Source organism: Macrosteles quadrilineatus, unplaced genomic scaffold, assembly GCF_028750875.1.
Source record: "Macrosteles quadrilineatus isolate MER2022 unplaced genomic scaffold, UCM_ALF_1.0 Scaffold_4__1_contigs__length_99947679, whole genome shotgun sequence".
Classification (NCBI taxonomy): domain Eukaryota; kingdom Metazoa; phylum Arthropoda; class Insecta; order Hemiptera; family Cicadellidae; genus Macrosteles; species Macrosteles quadrilineatus.
Window position 1 is genome coordinate 28,798,747 of NW_026542597.1, and position 19,917 is coordinate 28,818,663.

Below are 19,917 nucleotides of genomic sequence, written 5' to 3' on the forward strand. Positions count from 1 at the left end.
GGCGGCTAAAATAATTTTTTTGACTTGACTACAATTTTTAAAATAAAAAATCCAAGGCACTTACCATTTAACTTTTTTTGATATCTCTTATAGTTTCCGAATAAAACGGCTGGCACACTTATATCAATCACCCTGTATATATTTAAGATTATCTTAAGCTGATAAATAAGGCTAACAAAACTATAACAGATTTTTGTTAGTAAAAGAACAAGAACAAAACAACCTTAACGAAAGAATTGAAACACATTTCACTGTCACCGCACAAACGGGTGTGTGGAAATTGTAAAATCTAGGTTAGTTTAGAGAAAAAATATCTAAAACACAAAAATATGGAAAACTATGTGTTTCTATTGGGACACTTAGTCGTTTATCATGCTTATGTGGTGTCTGTATTAAGATATGGCATAATTTTATGGGGTCAAGCTACTGGTATAAAATCTATATTCAGGTTATAAAAACTGATTATTCGCATTATCACCAACTCTCATCCATGCAGTTCTTGTGAGACATTTTCAAAACTTCAAAATTTAGACATTAACGGGGTTGTATATTCTAGAATTATTAAATTACATACATTCAGTTAAAAATGAGCTACCAGAAACAATACATTTTATTTTAACCACAGGTATGAAAATATATTCAGACTACCCAGACACCGTTTGAACCTATATGAAAAATCTCTATTGTATGCTGGGCTGAGATTGTACAATGTGCAATAATTGTGGATATTTATAGGCATGCACTGTGGATGCGATACTCCCTTGTGTGGATTAACGTCCGCACAAGTGAATACTACGACTATCTGCAGTACTATCCTGATAATTAGACCAATTCGTATATACCAAGGAAAATATGTGGTTTGGATTCCACTGTAAACTGTAGGTCCCTTAGTTGCCATTAGCTGTAAGGGCTATTAATATCAGCTGTGTCTAAGGAATGTCGGCCTTAGTAACTAACAAGACTACAAGATCGCGCCACTCATCCTACATCTCCATTCTTACTTGGCTTAAAATACCTACTTTGTATGGTTGCCATTTAATACTGTTAATACTGTTTAATGAAATGGCGACCATACATAAGAAAGTAATAATTAATAAGAAAGTATTAAAGTATATTAAAGTGCTTTCACCATTTACAAGTGATTAAACAAAACCAAATTTAAAGAGACAATAAATAATTTACTTATTGATGAGGACAAGGCTTTTTACTTAATTAAAGATGTTTACAGAACTATAATTTAGAATGTTTTTTACTTTATTTGTATTTTAAGTGTTTAATTTTAAGTTTATTTTAAATGTTATAACTTAATTGTTTTATGTATGGACTTAATTTTGACAATGCACCTCTTCTAAATGTTATGACATGTATGGAATGTTTTGTGCTGCAAATAAAGTATGTCTATGTCATCCTCAGCTTTTCTGTAAGGCCGACCGATCACAACTGATTGGAGCCGGTTATTGAACTGATTATTGAAAACAGCCGGTAAAACCAGTAAAAAGGACGGCAATGTTTTGACAATGACCAGTCAAAGCAATGTCTGTTTGAAAGGTAATAAAGGTGATCTTCTTATTAGAGGGAGGTCATTGTATCTGATTATGTTTTAAAACACTATTAATTGTTTTTTCCAAATTTAATTACCTAGGGATTATTTACTGAACTTAACAAATAATTTGGTCAACATACCTTTTTAATATTTATTAAATGGGTACAGAAACTAAATTAATTTTATGCAACTAGAAAATGACACTATGAACATGACACAAAGATATCTGATAATAAACTGAAAGAAATTACATAAATAATTTAACCTAAAGGTTTCCAATCCTGTACAATGCATTAAACTACTGAACTAACCTCTTGTTTAAGTTAATTACTAGAAATCAAATTAATTATTTCTTTTAAATTAAAATTAATGTTTAGAAAACGTTTAACTCTGACACTATAACCAAGACTAAATTTTAAGTTTAACAATAACAGTTAGCTATTTAATCCCATGGTCACCAAAATGCCTAATTGCAATTACCTAAAAGAAAATATCATTTAGAAAGAAGAGTAATTATCTAAAAGAAAATATCCCTTAGGAAGAAGAGTAATTACCTAAAAGAAAATATCACTTAGGAAGAAGAGTAATTACCTAAAAGAAAATATCACTTAGAAGGAAGAAAAACCAAATGAATAACAACAAAAAACCTACAGCAACTAAAAGGCTCTAGTTGCACCACTTCTTTTAATGTTGGTTTCTTGAACTTGTTTCCCTGAAAAAAAAAACATTTTAATTAGAGCAGTTTTAAATTTGTTTCACTTTTGTAGTATGCACTAAACTTTAAATATTTAATCATAATTATATTGACTCCTCAACTTAAGAACACAAATACCTCGTTCGCTGTGCGCTAACAGACAGTAAGCTGAGTCCATTGACGGGAGGAGTGAGTCCCGGCCGATACATTTTCTGACTGCTTGATCTGCCACTGACACGGCTACTGTAACAAAACTTTGTACATTTAACACAAAAATTATGATAAAAGTTGTCCAGATAAGTGGAAAATCTTCCATAACTGCATTCTGATAAAATAGAATTATGAGCCTACATCCTAGAATGTGAAGGTGGGACATAATAAAAACATACCGGTAACTTTGATTGGAAGCCACAGAGATTGGTGAAGTACTTCCATCTGACATTGGTGTTGATGGGGTGTTGATATTTCTGTAACATAAATATTACAAATAAATCTCCTTATATTGAACACTATTTTTTATAAAACTTGCTGGCTTTAAAAAAAATTAAAAAGACAAATCTATATCCTACTAATATTATAAATGAGAAAGTTTGGATGTATGGATGTATGTTTGTGAGAAGTAAACGCGAAAAATACTGGTCGGATTGGGCTGAAATTTGGCATGATGATAGCTCACATTCCCGATTAACATATAGGCATATTCTTATTTCAAAAATCCTTTCGGGCTCCGCCCCAGTGGCTCTGCAGTTTCCCATGTTAACCTTATGAGTATTCATATTTAAAGGAAATTAAAGAAACTTAGCCAGCTGTTTCAACTAAAAGAGTTGGTTCTATGATATGCAAAAGCATTAAAAAGTTATAAGATTTACCAATAGGGTAAATTTAAAGAAACAAATTTTATCAAACTGTGTCCTCCCCCATTGTCAAACGCAAAGATTGAGTACAACTTAAGCATTTTATACTTATATTATATGTCAACCCCGTACGAAGGACGGGTACTCTGCTAGTTTATGATAAATTGAAGGCATTCTTACTTGACCTTGCACCTTACAATATAGAAGATTTCAGTAATTTCAATTTTAAATTTGTAAGTGTTTCTTATTGCGTATTGCCATTGCCAATGTAGGTAGTAAGTAACAATAGACATGACACTATTCATGTATATACATTGTGTAATGATATGATGAATAAATGCTTTTTGAATCTTGAATCTTATCTACAAATATATAACCATTGATCTTGTCTAATCTATCAGGTAATATTTTTTACTAATCTAATACCAACCAAGGTAAAAAAATCAAGACTTGATTTTGAGACCTCAAGGCTTACTTAGTTGTATAATGAGCTAAGTGGGCGTAATTTTGTGATATCAATAATTTTTTAGGGGGAGAATTGAAACGTCTAAGAAATAAATTCCATACATTCAAACGCAGATTATTATTTTTTTTACTTTTATATTAAACTAGCCACCATACCCGTGCTTCGCAACAGGAAGAGAACGCTTAAGAGAATAATTATTATTCCATAGATCTGCTGTATGTAGCTTTTATTAATCCACTAAAAGTATTAACTTAAATTATTAACTGGCTACTTCCGTTTCCCAGACATCATTTTTTGGGAAATAAACCATACAAATTGTAAGGTTTTTATAAACATTTTAGAAAAAAAAGTCAATACAGTATAATGAATTACGCACTTAAAAAATAAAACTTCTTATTTACACACTATCACAAATTATTCATTAAATTCAAAACATAAACATACCCCGTTGGTACATTTTTTAACCTTTGAATGATATTGATCATCACAGAATCAAATTGTTAAGTTGAGACAGTTGTTATGATTCTTTAATTCCATTTAAATATGAGTACTTATAAGGTTAACATGGGAAACTCAAGAGCCACTGGGGCGGAGTCCTTTTGACGGATATGCACCAAACTTCACACAAACCATACTTGAATAATGCTTAATAATGCCTGAAAGTTTCATTACAATCTGTTTCGGAGTCCATAACGTTGAAATATATATATATACAAACCAACTTCCTCTTTCCTCTTTTATAAATATAGATTACTAGCTGTAACCCGCGGGCTTTGCCCCGTTTAACTTCTTAATTTTCAAGATGATCTTGTTCGCATGGCTCAATCACGTCCTGGTTGAAGTTCGTTCGCTACACTCACTCACCTTTAGGTTGGAGCTCGTTCGCTACGCTCACTCACCTTTAGGTTGGAGCTCGTTCGCTGCGCTCACTTGCCTTCAGGTTAGCTCGTTCGCTACGCTCACTTGCCTTCAGGTTAGCTCGTTCACTACGCTAACTCGCCTCCAGGTTGAAGTTCGTTCGCTATGCTCACTCACCTTTTGGTTGCCAATTAGCTGTTGTCATAAATGTAAAAGAAATAATAGTGCTGCACCCTGTTGGTAATCCTTGTAACTTTAATGCTATTGAACATCATAGAACAGAACCAACTTGTTTAATTGAAACAGCTGTTAAGATTCATTAATTCCATTTCTCATAAGGTTAACATGGGAAACTCCAGAGCCACTGGGGCGGAGCCGATTGGACGGATCACGAAATTGATGGTGTATAAACCTATTCCATGGAATTCTACACGTATGTACCAAGTTTCGTGGCAATCGGTTCAGCGGTGTCTGAGTTTATCACTGCCAAACAAATATATATATATATATACAAACATCCTCTTTTATACTTATAGATACTTAAATCATATAAGTTATAAGTTTGATGACAAATGCAGAGGTCTTTCCTAAAACACCTGGTACAGTTTTTTCTTCTCAAACATTTTTTTCAGTAACATGTCTGATCTTTACCACGTTATCAAATAAAACGTCTAATGATTGGATTTAGTTACGTTGAATATTTTTATTTGGTAAAAGAAAACTAGCTAATTTAACTATTTACCTGTATATCTGACTGGAAGATAAAGGCCTCGGCGGGGTGACAAAAAAAGGCGAACTTGGCGCTCGATTTTCTTTCTCCGATGTCCGAATGAACTAAAACATGTAAACAATATGTTGTTATTTAATGTTATAAAATGCCTAAAAAGTGAAATTATATTATCACTTTCATTGCTTTTTAAGTTTTGCACATCTCCAAAATGAATTGTGAGCAAAAAAATTATTTAAATTTTAAATATTATCCAAAAAGCAGAGTTTTTATTTCAGGAAATAGTATATATTATGTAGTAGACCGGAAAATAGCTGTTTACCTGACAAGTATGGTTGTTTCCGAGCGAACTGAAGTCGAGTGCAAGATAACCATACGAGTACGGTATTTTGGACCAATATGATCAATATTTTTTGCCATACTACTCTAAACTAATCTAACAAATAAATACCCCCGCCGCAGCAAACCTGCCGTCTTAGCGAATTTCCATTTGGCTGAATTGATTTTCAATTGATCCATTTAAATAACATTAGGTTTAACGAGTACCTAGGTTTGCTGCTACAAGGAAACTAATAAAGTGTGTGTTTTAAGTAAAATAATTATACCTTAGTATAAAATGAATATATTTGCCAAGTTTGATCAAAAGATATCCATAACCAAGCAAACTACAACATTTTACAATATTCTCCATAAGAATAACATGGGAATTTTAAATTGACCATTTTTTTAGTTTTCTCCGTAACCAATAACCGTACAAAAACACTTTGATATACTGAATTGTTTGTTTTTTTAAGCTCTTTAAGGAGGTTTAGAGGAAAATTGGGAAATTTTGTGTTTTGAGGGTCAAAAGTGAGAAAAACCAATTTTTACCCCATAAAACCCTGTTCCCATGGTCCGATCATGCTGGATCGCGAACTCATTCAAGTTTATCCCGCCTTACACCTTTAAACCAAATTTCATCAAAATCGGATAAAAATTACTCAAGTTATCGTGTTCACGGACACATATATATATATATATATATATATATATTGTATTTGATATTGTTCACTGTAATTAATATTAATAAATAATACACCATAGTACCCTTTTTTTTAAAAAAAATAAAAAATAAAAAAAAAATAATTTACAAAAAAAGGGTACTATGGTGTATTATTTATTAATATATATATATATACATATATAAAAATTTGAACAAATGGTGTTTTTGGCCTCTGGGGACATCAAAATGAAAAAGTAAATCGGTCCCGGGCCTAAGTGTTACCATAAGACCTAATAGCTACTTCCCTATAGGGAAATTCGCTAAAATCTGTCAAAATCTCTTAAATGTTCCCACTGGCCTAAGGACTTAACCACCACTTCTCCTAGCTTCTCTGAGAGCTTATATGTTGTAGTTGTTTATATCAAACTTATATGATGTAGGTTTAGTAACAAGCTTGTATTTTAATTTTATCTTCAGAATAAAGTTAAGTGTAAGTTTTATCACTTAATGATTGGTTATGCTTAAAAATATACAAGGTTTCCAATACCACTAAAACTAATTGTAATCAGTTGGTGTCCAGCAAAATTTGTTGCCGCACAGTAGTACATAAAGAAATTCCATACAATTTAACATATACGGCAAACAGCAGCTGACTAAAACCATTTGTTAAAAGTCCACTAAAACAGAGTGTTATGGCGACCAATATTTGAAAAGAGAATATTTTTAACCCTTCCAGGGCTATGGACGGATATATCCGTCAATCTTTGTTTACTTACCGGGCTGAAAACGGATATATCCGTCCCGAGAAATTTCTTTCAAATCAAATCAAACTTCATTTATTCCATGATAACAAAAATTACAAAAAGGTATTCTTAATAATAATGGAACTTCCCCACATAGGCGAAGCCTGTGCGTGGGAAACGAGTTACCATCAGACCATCCATGTTATACAATCTATAAACTAAATACACATTTACCATAAAGGAAAAAAAACTATTTTACTAGGAAGCCACAGCAGATAACGAAATATATAAAAAGTGAGTGTAAATATAGAGACAAATCTATTAAAAAAAGGGGTTTTCTGGGCCAAAGATATATCTGTCCACAAAACAAATTGATATACAATCTATAATATTAAAACGAAACAGTGTTTTTTTATTTCACGATTCTGAATCAACCACTCGACGGATTTTCATGATTTTTGTGTTGAAAGAAAGATAATTTTGAGAACTAGGGAATGTCGAAGCCATAATTTTAGTTTAGGGTCCCAGTTTTTTGGCAATTAAGTTTTAATTTTTAAAAAGTCTAGCAGCCGATGCTAAGATTCTAAACTAGCTTTTGGCATAAAATAATTTGTTTAACATAACAGCTGTAAACATTCAGCTTTTGTGTCACAAATTCAGCATTTGGATAAAAATGTAAAGACATACTTAGGGTTGACTTATCCTACTAATAATATTATAAATGAGAAAGTTTGGATGGATGGATGTATGGATTTATGTTTGTGACAAGTGAACGCGAAAAATACTGGTCGGATTGGGCTGAAATTTGGCATGATGATAGCTCACATTCCCGATTAACATATAGGCATATTCTTATTTCAAAAATCCTTTCGGGCTCCGCCCCAGTGGCTCTGGAGTTTCCCATGTTAACCTTATGAGAAATGGAATTATTGAATCTTAACAGCTGTTTCAATTAAACAAGTTGGTTCTGTTCTATGATGTTCAATAGCATTAAAGTTACAAGGATTACCAACAGGGTGCAACACTATTATTTCTTTTACATTTATGACAACAGCTAATTTGCAACCAAAAGGTGAGTGAGCGTAGCGAACGAACTTCAACCTGGAGGCAAGTTAGCGTAGCGAACGAGCTAACCTGAAGGCAAGTGAGCGCAGCGAACGAGCTCCAACCTAAAGGTGAGTGAGCGTAGCGAACGAGCTCCAACCTAAAGGTGAGTGAGCGTAGCGAACAAACTTCAACCAGGACGTGATTGAGCCATGCGAACGAGATCATCTTGAAAATTAAGAAGTTAAACGGGGCAAAGCCCGCGGGTTACAGCTAGTTTATACTATGTGTAATGCTAATCATTGATACTTTCAATTCTTCTGTAAGAGGATGACAGATTAATTTAATTTACATAGTAAAATATTAGGATGCTCAAATTATGTTTGAAAGCAATCATTGTAATCTTTGATTTGTTTTAGAGCAATATAATTTGTTTTAACTAACAGCTGGTTAAAAAATGCCCTATAGAACTATGAGGTTATTTAGGCCTACTCTGATTTTGTCATTGATTATAGGAAATAAGTAAGATTAGTAGACCACCGAGATAAGTAACACCATCGATGTGTACAAGTAGAGGCTCTGTACACGAGTTAAATAAAAAAGATATGCAAATTTTTTTACTGCTCAACTTTTTTGGAAAGGGTAGGAAAATCTAATGTTTTTGAATGCTTGAACTTTGTTTGGATTAGGCCCGGAAATATTGATGTCATAAAGATGGAGATCAAGAATCCTCAGGAATACAATTTTAAATTACCACAACAACCTCAGACGGGTGTTATCCAAAGATATACAGATGAATGACATAGATTGAACACAACGTCATAATTGACCTAGGATACTGAAATTAGACTAACCATCCTTTTATGAAATCTAAAAAAGTTGATTGGCGTGTGTTTAGTTGTGGTTACGTTTGGAGGCGCTGAATATTTTATAGTTTAAATAAATGAACATGGGGAATTACGATGTACATTGATTCAATGAGGTTGGTTTAATTATCAAGGATAATGGAACTGATAACGAAATGGATAAAAACATAGGCAATTAATTACGACGCTAGCTTTACTAGCGTTTTTACTTTTTTGAAATTCCTTCAACATGTGACCAGTTCTTTTGTTCAAATGAATATTATTTTTGACTCAGCTGTTTACAAAACAAACTAATATGTTGTTGTGTTTACTTTTATTTGTTTACACTTATTTATTTAGCAATTGATGCAGTGAAATTGACACAAAAGATGTGTGTGGACGATTCGTTTAATGATGTCAGGACACCAACGTTATAATTATGGGTACTGTTAATTTTTAATGGATGTTTTAGTTTTATTTTAGGGAGTTTCAATTCAGACCTACTGGAAATTGTGTATAGTATGAGTAATTGTATTGTGGTGATATTGATTATGGAAGAGGTAGGTATGCGATGGAAGGTGATATCATTGACTAGGCCTATACACTTCTCAATTGTTTACTCTTTCTACTGTAGGCTGCAATAAAATTTGTTTTTATACGTGTAAACTAGCTGTTCTGAATTATAGGCCTACACCGTTTTAAATTACTACTCCCGTACGTAGGAAAAACCTCGTGTTTATAATACGGTAATAAACATTACACTGCATTATAAATGGGTAATATTGTTTTTGTGGTTCAATAATAATTGCCACAGCTGTTTCGGCTATTTTGCACCATAGAGTGTGCGTAAGTAAATATTGCTGTCACTTCACACATGGTTGTTAGTGAGTGATGTTTACATTTTGTGTTTTGTACTTTATTTTTATGTTATTGAGCTAAAGTTACTAATGGAAACGATCTGAAATTTGAAGATGTTATTGAGATGCTTAATGACTGAGGGGGTTTTATTGTTGACAGTGAAAATAATAGTATGGAATGTGATGGATATGATCATCCTGAAGAACAGTCTTTACGTAGTGGAAGTCTTGGCGGGGAATGGGATTGAGGGCATGGGAGCGGAACTGAGTGGTTTAGATTTACTTCAGAATGATAGATACATTAATGGATAACAAATAAAACAATAGCCTAAGGTTGACGGATATATCCGTCTGCCGCCCACAAGAATACTCTTGTGAAGATTATTGACAGTGTTCATGTTTTGTGATTATCACTGGGGGCGGCAGACGGATATATCCGTCCACCTTATGTTTTTTGTGGGCCAAAGACGGATATATCAGTCAAATCAAATTTTATTTTCTTCATAACTTTTGTACAAAAATTAGTTCAGCCCTAAGGAAAATCTTTTTATGATTCATGAATTATTTTAAGTGAAATAAATACAAAACACAACTACTTTAGTTTTTAATTTTTGTCAAACAATAATTAAGCTCCAGCCCTTCATTTAATTTGGCCCTGGAAGGGTTAAATGTTTTTCCTTTAATTATAAATCATTCTGGTCCAATTATTTACTGACGTATTTTGAATATAGGATGAGTCTGGATTTTGATTTGTGCTTGGTTTAATTATTCCTGTAAATAAAAAATTACAAACATTTCTTAAAAACACAGGTAAATTGAAGACTACTTACCGGAGATTCTTGACTGTTTTGTCTGAACAGAGACGAACCAGATGGTGGTGCATTTAGTCTTCTTCTGTACATCATATTCTCCCTGGAAAATAACAATTTAACTTTTAGCAGTTTGCAAATTATTTTATCTTTAAGCTTTTTATTAAACTCTCTTATGACTTATTTAGTCAGATGTCATGTTAATTACAACAGTACACCAATAGGTACAGAAAACCGGCCTCGATTCCCCTCAGGGGTGCCCAGCCCCCCCCCCCCCCCTCCAAAGCTTATGCAACATAAATTCCCTCCTTCCCCCCAACAAACTGTTCTCAACCATATACCACCAAATCGGTCGACGGTCGTAGAGTTCTTGGTCCATTCTCCATCCTGTCCAACCCCATAAATTTTGATGGTATACAAATAACGATGTTTGTTATGCATATTTTTATATTTGGTACCTATTTTACCACCATTATTATAAGGCTGGTCAACATCTTTGCCGCAAGAGTAGTATAAACTGTAAACCTTCTGCCGTTTTTACATTTTTTATTACACTTAGAAAATTATGATAGCTAATTTGTTCAACAGAAATTGTTATTAAACTATTAGTTGTTCCCTTGCCTTGCAATGGCAGGGATATTTAAATCTAGTATGAAATAGTTACACTCCCACCATTGATTTTAGAAATATAATTCAACTATACTGCATATTTATTATTTTGATGAAATTATATGTCTTTCTTTTAATTCAGACTAGCAGAGTAACCGTCCTTCGTACGGGGTTGGCATATAAGTATAAAATGCTTATTGCAGTTATACTCGAGCTTTGCGTTTGCAAAGGAGAAGGACACAGTTTGATAAAATTTGCTTTTTTAAATTTACGGTATACTATAGTATTATTAGTATTACACATTTACCATAGCTATAATGTTCTACCACCTCACCTAAACAATAAAGAAATATAAATTATTAAAAATCCGCAAAATATCGCAAATTTTCATTAAATTAAGAACATAACATAACATAACTGTAAACAATCCTACTTTGACAGTTGATAGCATATCACAATTTTTTGTTGATGCTTAGTTCAAATTAGCTGTTTTCATAAATGCAAAATATATAGTGCTGCACATTGTTGGTAAATCTTGTAACTTTTTAATGCTTTGGCATATCATAGAACCAACTTTTTTAGCTGAAACAGCAGACTAAATTCTTTAATTCCCTTTAAATATGAATACTGTACTCATAAGGATAGCATGGGGAACCACAGAGCCACTGGGGCAGAGCTAGGATTTTTTAAATAAGAATATGCCTATATGTAAATCGGGAATGTGAGGTATCATCATGCCAAATTTCAGCCCAATCCGTCCAATATAGTTAATGCCTGATTGAACTTCAAACAAACACACAAACTTTCACATTTATAATATTAGTAAGATAAGTGGTAAGAAAATATAAAGCTACAGAACAGTGTAAGTGGCACTGATGCAAGTCTCATAATACCACTAATGTATTCAATTGTTTCAATTGTAATTAAATAATGATTTAGTTTTTTTTAATATACAATACCTATATTTGTATCCCCATAACTATAGTAAAAGTCAATAGGCTAAAGAGGAACACAGCATGTAACATGGTACCGGTACGGTAGCAAAGCCAATAAATCATGTTATTGATGTCCAATTCACATCAAATATATATTTTTACAAAAATGCTTTGATTTTGGTCAGACCTCTTTACCTAAAGTTTAATTAAAAATACACAGTTGTTCAGGAAATACGGAAAACAAAATAACAGTAAACTTTCACAACCTTTCATTAATAAAACACATTATCTAAATCCACCAACGTGAATGAAACAACAACAAAGTGAATGAAACAACAACAACAAACATAAAGAAAGAAATAACTGCTGGTTCATAATTATAAGGGAATATTAACATAGTGTCATTTTACCCATTCTGTATAGTTAATGTATAGTTAATTCATAACAGAGAAATATTTCATGGCAATTGCAAAATTAGTTGATTTAAAATAAAAGTAGACATGTTACTTACATCAGTGCACCTCATAGATAGCCAATGGTTATCTTAAAACTATAATTATGTATATAGACTAAACTTACCACTTCCTGAATGTTCACCAAACGCATTTGCTTTTAGTGAAGTGTTCAAAATGAATTTTTGTTTAGTGCCAAAATGGCACACATGACTTAGGAACACAGTCATCATCTAATTACTCTAACTATAAAAAAAATACACAACTTGAAAACTTACTCTTTGATCTGTCTGTGCTCTGCCTCCATCTTTTGATATGAACTCTTCAGCTTTTGGTATTCAGCCTTCAGCTTTTGGTATTTTTCCACCTGTAAAAAAGATTGTGTACATCTTAATTATTTATTTAAAATAATTTACTCCAAAGTTTCCAAGTTTCATACATTGATGGTACTGTACTTGAATTGAAAAATACTTTGATAAAATTCATTGATTTGCCCTGGAAAACCTATGAAAACTAAATGGCCTATTGTTGTGCTGTGTGTGTATATAGTGTATGTATAATATGTAAATAGAAAACATAAATACACGAAACCTGAACATAGAAAACCCTGAAAAAGGAAGAAAGTTAACGACTCCCCGATCAAACGATTGTGGCGAGGACACCGGAAGTAAAAAAAAGAACTTCTCTACTTTCTGAAGATACCATCATTGTGGCTGTGGCCAAATATATTGGAGGAACCATCTGAAACCTGCAAGAACAAAGGCAAGGTAACGAATAATTCAACAAGTACTCGTAAAACCTAATGTTAAAATAGGGAATAAATCTCATATCTTTAAGGAGATATTTCAGTGAAAATCCATTCAGGCAAACAGAAATTCCCTTAGTCTGCAGGTTTGCTGTGACAGTATTTTCTTATGTAGCCCACTGTATCTTATTATAAAACTAACCTTCAATTTATCGTTTTCAATTCAAGTTTTGAACTCACCACTGTTTGATGATACTGGTCCAGCCTCAATCTGTGGGTCTTTTGAAACTCCATCACCTTCAATTTGAGTGCAAGCCCTGTCTCCGGCTCCTCGAAGTAGGCTCTGACTTGTTCAATCATCTGGTGATACATGAGTTACTATCAAGATTAGAAATTCAATCCCCCTTGTTTAACTGTACCTAATGAGATCAATATAATATTTAATCTACAACTGTGTACAAAGCAAGTAACAGAAATATAAAATATGGCACACAACATTAATTAATACATCAAGTAAATCCTATATTCTAATACAAGCTTTGTCTGTTTGTCTGTCTGTCTGTCTGTAATTAAGATCCTGAATTCCAGCGGAAGGATTTTGACTAAATTTTGGAATTAGGGTCTTAGCCCTTAAAACGTGATTGGTGACAGCCGCTACCTCAGGAAAATTTGTATTTCGCTTCACAGTTCATGAAAATTTAAAAATTTAACATTGGCCTTATGGGCTGCCAAGTAGGCTAACTATATGTTGGTTGAACAAAATAACTAGTAAAAAGTAAACAAGACTTGAAACATGTGTTTATAACAAGCCATCCACGGTATACCAGGAAATTTTAAAATACAGTACAAGGTGATAATCATCAGTTGATGTAACTATTGAGAAAATATTTAATTGAATATTACTCGATTTAGGGTAAAAAAGAGCAAGTCAGTGTTGATAAGTGATTAGTATTTCGTGTTGGTGGGTGCCGTTTGAGGGCACTGGCATCGACTCAATGTTTCAATCTTATTTTAAGGGTGATTTTAAATTTGTATGCACTCTTTTTTATATTTTACACAATTTGGACAGTTGCATTCATAAAAATTGAAACTCCGCTGGAACTTAAATTAAAAAAACTAAATTAGTTGTAAAAATGTGAGTTTCCTTTATATTGCTTTTACAACCGAAATAAAACTATATCGAGCCATGGCACGGTCCCCCGGGACTAACTTCTTAATTTTTTATTAGCATGTTTTATTAATTTTACGGAGAGATTTTTTAAACAAATATGTCTATAATAACATAACACTTGAAACATATTTATACTTATACTATACAGTTTTCTTAAAACAAATTTAACTCAATCCCTGAAGCTATTCCTAAGAGTCATCTAGTCATCTTCAATGGGTTGTTATTGTCTGTCTTGCAAATGATCTTGTATAATGAAACAGAGCAGATCAAAATTGCCAATTGCAAACTAATTTTTGGCAGTCAATGTTAGCATGTTTTGACACAAGCATATACACATTTTTAAATAAACTTTGTAAATGTAAATGTATGTAATGCAAATGCACAAACACAAACTAAACTTAAAAGTTGATAAATTATTTTTGTTAAATTACAATGTTTACCTGCGATGATAATGCTGTTGTGTTGGCTCTTTCGCCACAAATTTTACAATGCTCTATTTGTGCTGGAAATAAAAATATTTCTGTAATTAGCCTACTGTATAAGGTAAACTGTTTGTACCACTACCAAATAACCAAAAATCTTCACTTTTATCCAAGTTAAGTTGATGTGCTACGTATGACTTATATAATAAGCCAAGGCCTACAGTAGACTCCCTCTATTCCGGACACTTTTTAACCGGACTACACTCGGTAGAAGTGACATCTCTTTATCCGGATAATTTTTATCAGCACATCGGTTTAACTGGATTAGATCGACAGGAAGTGGGCGGTACTGAAATAACTGTTCTCTTGAGAAAGATTTGAGACGATTTGAGAGATTTGACAATGCTCTCCTACATTTAAGTCAAATACTGTATAGAGTATGCGTTTCAACGAGATTTTGGGGATGTCGGTTTAACCAGAAAAACCGTTATCCGGACTGGCCTCGGTCCCGAGGAGTCCGGATAAGAGGGAGTCTACTGTATTTAATTTTAAGTAAATAGGTAGGTAGTGTTTTAGCGACATCCAAATAAAAGTAGCAAAGGATGATTTCAATTAATAAACATTTTACTGTTATGTGTCTACATAAAGTATTTTTTTGTTTTCGGTGAATCCAAAAATACAATCCTTAGTCCTAAGTGTTTGAAAAATAGTCAAAGTTTATGACTCTATGCACAATGGAATTGTTCCAAGACTGTAGCGATTTGGACGAGAAAATAGGATAGGCTTTGTGAGAGGCTAGGAGTAGGAAGGACAAAATACTCCAAAACCGATCATATTTTAAAATTCAGCGTAAAAAAAACTGGGGAAGTAGACTTTAAAAAATAAAATTTGTAATCAGCCAAACTACATTAACTAAGTTGTCGGTCCTAGGTCTAGGTCTTACCACGCCATCCAACTAACTCAGCTTCTTCCATTTGGGAAAAATCACAAAAATGAAATAGATGTCTAGGTGTATTTTGGGTTATTTTCAAACAACACCAATCACAATATTAATTAATATACCATTAACATTAACAAAATAATGTAATGAAATTAAAAATCCTTCATTTCAACAGGCAAAGTTGGGCCACATAAAACTTTTCTAAATGTAAAATAGAATACACAATTTAACACATTATTAACACAAAATCAATACTTTTTTGATCAAACTAAAACAAAATGTCTAACAAAAAAAGTCTCACACACTCAGTCAATTACGCAAATGCCAAAACAGTCCTAGGCACTAATGTAGGTATAAGCCGGGGGAGCGAGCTGGCGTAGTGGTTAGAGCACGGAACTTCAATCCCTGAGGTCCCGGGTTCGACCCCCGCCAAGTCAACAATGGATTTTATCTAAGTGATAATTCTGCAACCCCTAGGTCTAGCCTGAAGTAATGTGAAAAACAATCCCAGGCTCGTGCCTAGCGTCCTAGGACAAAAAAAAGGAATAAGCCAAAATTTATAATTAGGCCTAATTAACATTGAACGTTGAAGTAAATAACGTTGAATTTACCTGAACGTTCACAGCATTTGCAAAATATGTGACCACATGATGTTAAGATCATTTCTTTCTTTGGCTGATGACCTGGTCGGTAATAACAATTATTGCAGTGCACCCAATCCATCTGTTAACAAAAAGGCATTTGAATACTTACTGCAAAGAGCAAATGGAAAAACTGCTGGAATGTTCTAAAATTTATTAAAATTCTATGATCATGGATACTAAACATTTTACGTAGGACTATAAGTATCCATTCGAAATTTAAAAAAAAATTAAAACACTGTTTCTTGAACTAACGTAAGTAACTTAGTCCTATCTTATGAGTTTACTTACTTAGGTTACTTGTTGGTATACCATCATATATTAATATTAATATTTTGATCTAGCCTATTATTTAAAACTCAGGAGTAGCTCTAGCATAGCCTCCTCTAAGTTAATTCAATACTGCAGGCCCGCAGTTTTTCATATAATACCCAAGAGATAATTGCGCCCCTTTCCCAGAGCATATTTTAAGGGATTTCCTTTGGGCGAGAGTGGCGTCGGGCTTACCGGGCTATTCTACCGCCCAGCAAAAAGGGGGGTCCGGGTTTTTTGTTGTTGCAAATGATTCAAATGATTCAAATGGTTTATTTGGCCATTCAGTTCATACAGGACAATAGGCTACGTCAACAATACAATAAATAATAAATAACATGCCAAGCTTCTTCTAGCATTCTTGACTAACAAAATTAAATTAAAAGCTGAAAAAAAAACACATGCAGGATCTCAATCAATATAAAACATGCAATATAGAGCATGCAAAAATAGAAGTGAAAATTGCACATTTCTACGTATCTTTTAATGCATACCGCATCCTCTCCACCTACATTGTAGGAGAATTTTCCTCTTCCTTGTGCCCAAGCCCATAAAAGTAGCCCTTCAAGGCCTTGGCAAAATCAAAGTGACAAAGCCAAAGTCCTGGCCTAATGAAACAGCTGTTACACTAATTCCTTGCAGCGTCTGCACAATGTTCTTTATGTTGACACATTTTTTATTACTGTTAAAAGGCAATTAATGAGCTGGTCGTGTGGTGTGAAACTTCGCCACACACTAACGCCATTTAATATGCCTGAATGATAACAGTTTCAAGACCAAAATTAAATCCTGGCTCATTGGTAGGGCCTATTATGGTATAAATGTTTGACGCTGTCTATCCGGCCCTGGCTCTCAAAGACGAAGAGGAGGTAACTTAAATCATCAGGTTATTACTCGTCGAATGAGTAATTTGAGGACAACTTTGGCGACCTTATTAATCCAGCTACGCTGGTCAAAGATAAAGACTTCAAGTAGGCCTATCAAGTATCATAGCCTCGTTTTAGAGGAGGTCATGGTTCCATTTGTGAAGTTAGTTACCTAGGTTTAAATTTTTATCATGCCTTAAAATAACTTACATGCACAAAATCTGGTTTTTAAATCTTACCTACTAATATTATAAATGTGAAAGTTTGTGTGTTTGTTTGAATTAAGTTCAATAAACCACTGAACGGATTGGGCTAAAAATTTGGCATGATGATAGCTCTCATTCCCGATTAACATATAGGCATGTTCTTATCTGAAAAATCCTTTCGGGCTACATCCCAGTGGCTCTGTAGTTCCCCGTGTTAACCTTATGAGTATTCATATTTAAAGGGAATTAAAGAATATAGTCAGCTGTTTCAATGAAAAAAGTTGGTTCTATGATATACAAAAGCATTAAAATGTTAAGATTTACCACCAGGGTGCAGTACTATAATTGTTTTTGCATTTATGTAAACGGCTAATTTGAACTAAGCAGCAACAAACAACTGTGATACGCAATGAGAACTGTCAAAGTAGGAATTTTTTAAGTACAGTTAACTTATAGTTAACTTACGTTTATGTTTTTAATGTCATGAATAAGTAATTTGTGATTTTTTGTGAATTTGTAACTTAATGATTTATTTGTCTTTATTGTTTAGGTGAAGTGGTAGAACATTATGGCTATCATGGTAGATGTGTAATACCATAGCGTAGTATAGGCCTACTGTAAATTTAAAGAAGCAAATGTTATCAAACTTTGTCCTCTCCCATTGCAAACGCAAAACTTGAGTATAAGTAGCTGCAATAGGTAAGCATTTTTATGCCAACCCCGTACGAAGGACGGGTACTCTGCTAGTTATTCAATAAACCTAACTTAGAACCTGAGTAACTTGCCTAAATGTTTACCCAAGAGTGTTTTGACAGAACGAAGACTCTGATGTAGGGGCCGGACCGTATTTATATGGTTGCGTATATGGTTGTACTTAGCCAGTTAGCCTGACAACTAACTTATCTTAGGTAGAGTGCATAAAAATCATACTTCACGAAAAGAGATGTAACTTAAATTTAAGTTACTAGAGGTTTAAGTTAGGCAGCAAATTGTTCTACATGATAGTTCCTAATCAGCCCTGAAACTGTAATTTCATTAAAAAAAAACTCCTAAGAAATCACGATATGCTAAGGCCTAGGCCTACTCTAAATTAGGCTACTGAGGCAATTGGAATGTTTCAAAATTTATACTTAAGTTAGCCACCAACTCTAAGGTTTTTATGAACTAATTATAAAAGAATTTAAATGCCCTAGACAGTAAGTATAATATGAAACTGTAAAATACACAGGATTTTTACCTGGTTCAATTGAAGAAAGTAAATTAAATGCTCCAAAAGCCCAAATCGATGAACGTTCAACTTTTTTCTACACACGACACTGACTGACTGAGAATCTGAGATACAACAATAACAAATAACAATTACGCTGATTTTCAAATAACTGTTGAGGACAGGCTCGAGATGATAAGGGAAAGAGGGAAAAAAACATGCAATGTTGTTGCTACTTCCGGTGCAGTTTGTTACGTTGTTACTCTTGTTACTGTTCTCCCTTGTACAAAACGCAACAGATTTATGGTATGGTAAGATGCTTTTACGCCACACTACATTATTTTGACGAACTTCCCACGCAAGGATTTAGTCCAGAAAACAGCTGTTTGCCGCCAGCTTATTCAAATGGGGTTTCATTGCGTAATACTGTTCTGCAATGAGTTTTACCGGACACCAATCAGCTGATTATACTGTATTTGCGTGGCAATGATACCTCAGCTGATTATACTGTATTTGCGTGGCAATGATGGTGAGCACTTTTTCACCTCAAATTAGTTGACGAATATCGAAACTGTAAAATCGATACTTTTACCGCTCGGTTGGCTCGATTGCTCGATTGTTTTAGAGTAATCGAATCGGTAAATTAGTGTTTTTTACTAGCTACAAGATTATAAAGCGTGTTTCTGTTCTTATTTTCCTCAGGATATTCTTGTGTTATTTTATGTTTGTTAAAATTCGTAGTTATTGCAAAAATTATAAACATTTTGTATAATGTGAAAAAGTTATGTAGTAATTCAATAAGCTTATGTATTTTCCGATATACAGAAAGGTTATTTTTACTCTGCGCTTGTAAAGAGTCGTCATAAATAACAACAACAAAAATTCATTTAACAAACATTTAATAAATTAATTAACTAATTACATTTTAACTAAAAGGCTTCCATTTTAACTAATACTTACTTACTTGTAAGTAGGCCTATCAACCAATA

At 33.3% G+C, this 19,917-nt stretch overlaps 1 protein-coding gene across 1 annotated transcript; it reads right to left on the reverse strand.

The window, feature by feature from the left end:
• Nucleotides 1-1,771: 1,771 nt before the first annotated feature.
• On the reverse strand, nucleotides 1,772-19,059 carry LOC128993353 (RING finger protein 212B-like). Its single transcript, XM_054417199.1, has 10 exons — nucleotides 18,959-19,059; nucleotides 16,308-16,419; nucleotides 14,775-14,836; nucleotides 13,404-13,523; nucleotides 12,697-12,785; nucleotides 10,444-10,525; nucleotides 5,158-5,249; nucleotides 2,627-2,704; nucleotides 2,376-2,480; nucleotides 1,772-2,255 (listed from the first exon to the last, which is right to left on the reverse strand). The coding sequence occupies exons 2-10, from the start codon at nucleotides 16,417-16,419 to the stop codon at nucleotides 2,228-2,230; spliced, it is 768 nt and encodes a 255-aa protein (XP_054273174.1). The 5' UTR covers nucleotides 18,959-19,059; the 3' UTR covers nucleotides 1,772-2,227.
• Between the last annotated feature and the right edge of the window lie 858 nt (nucleotides 19,060-19,917).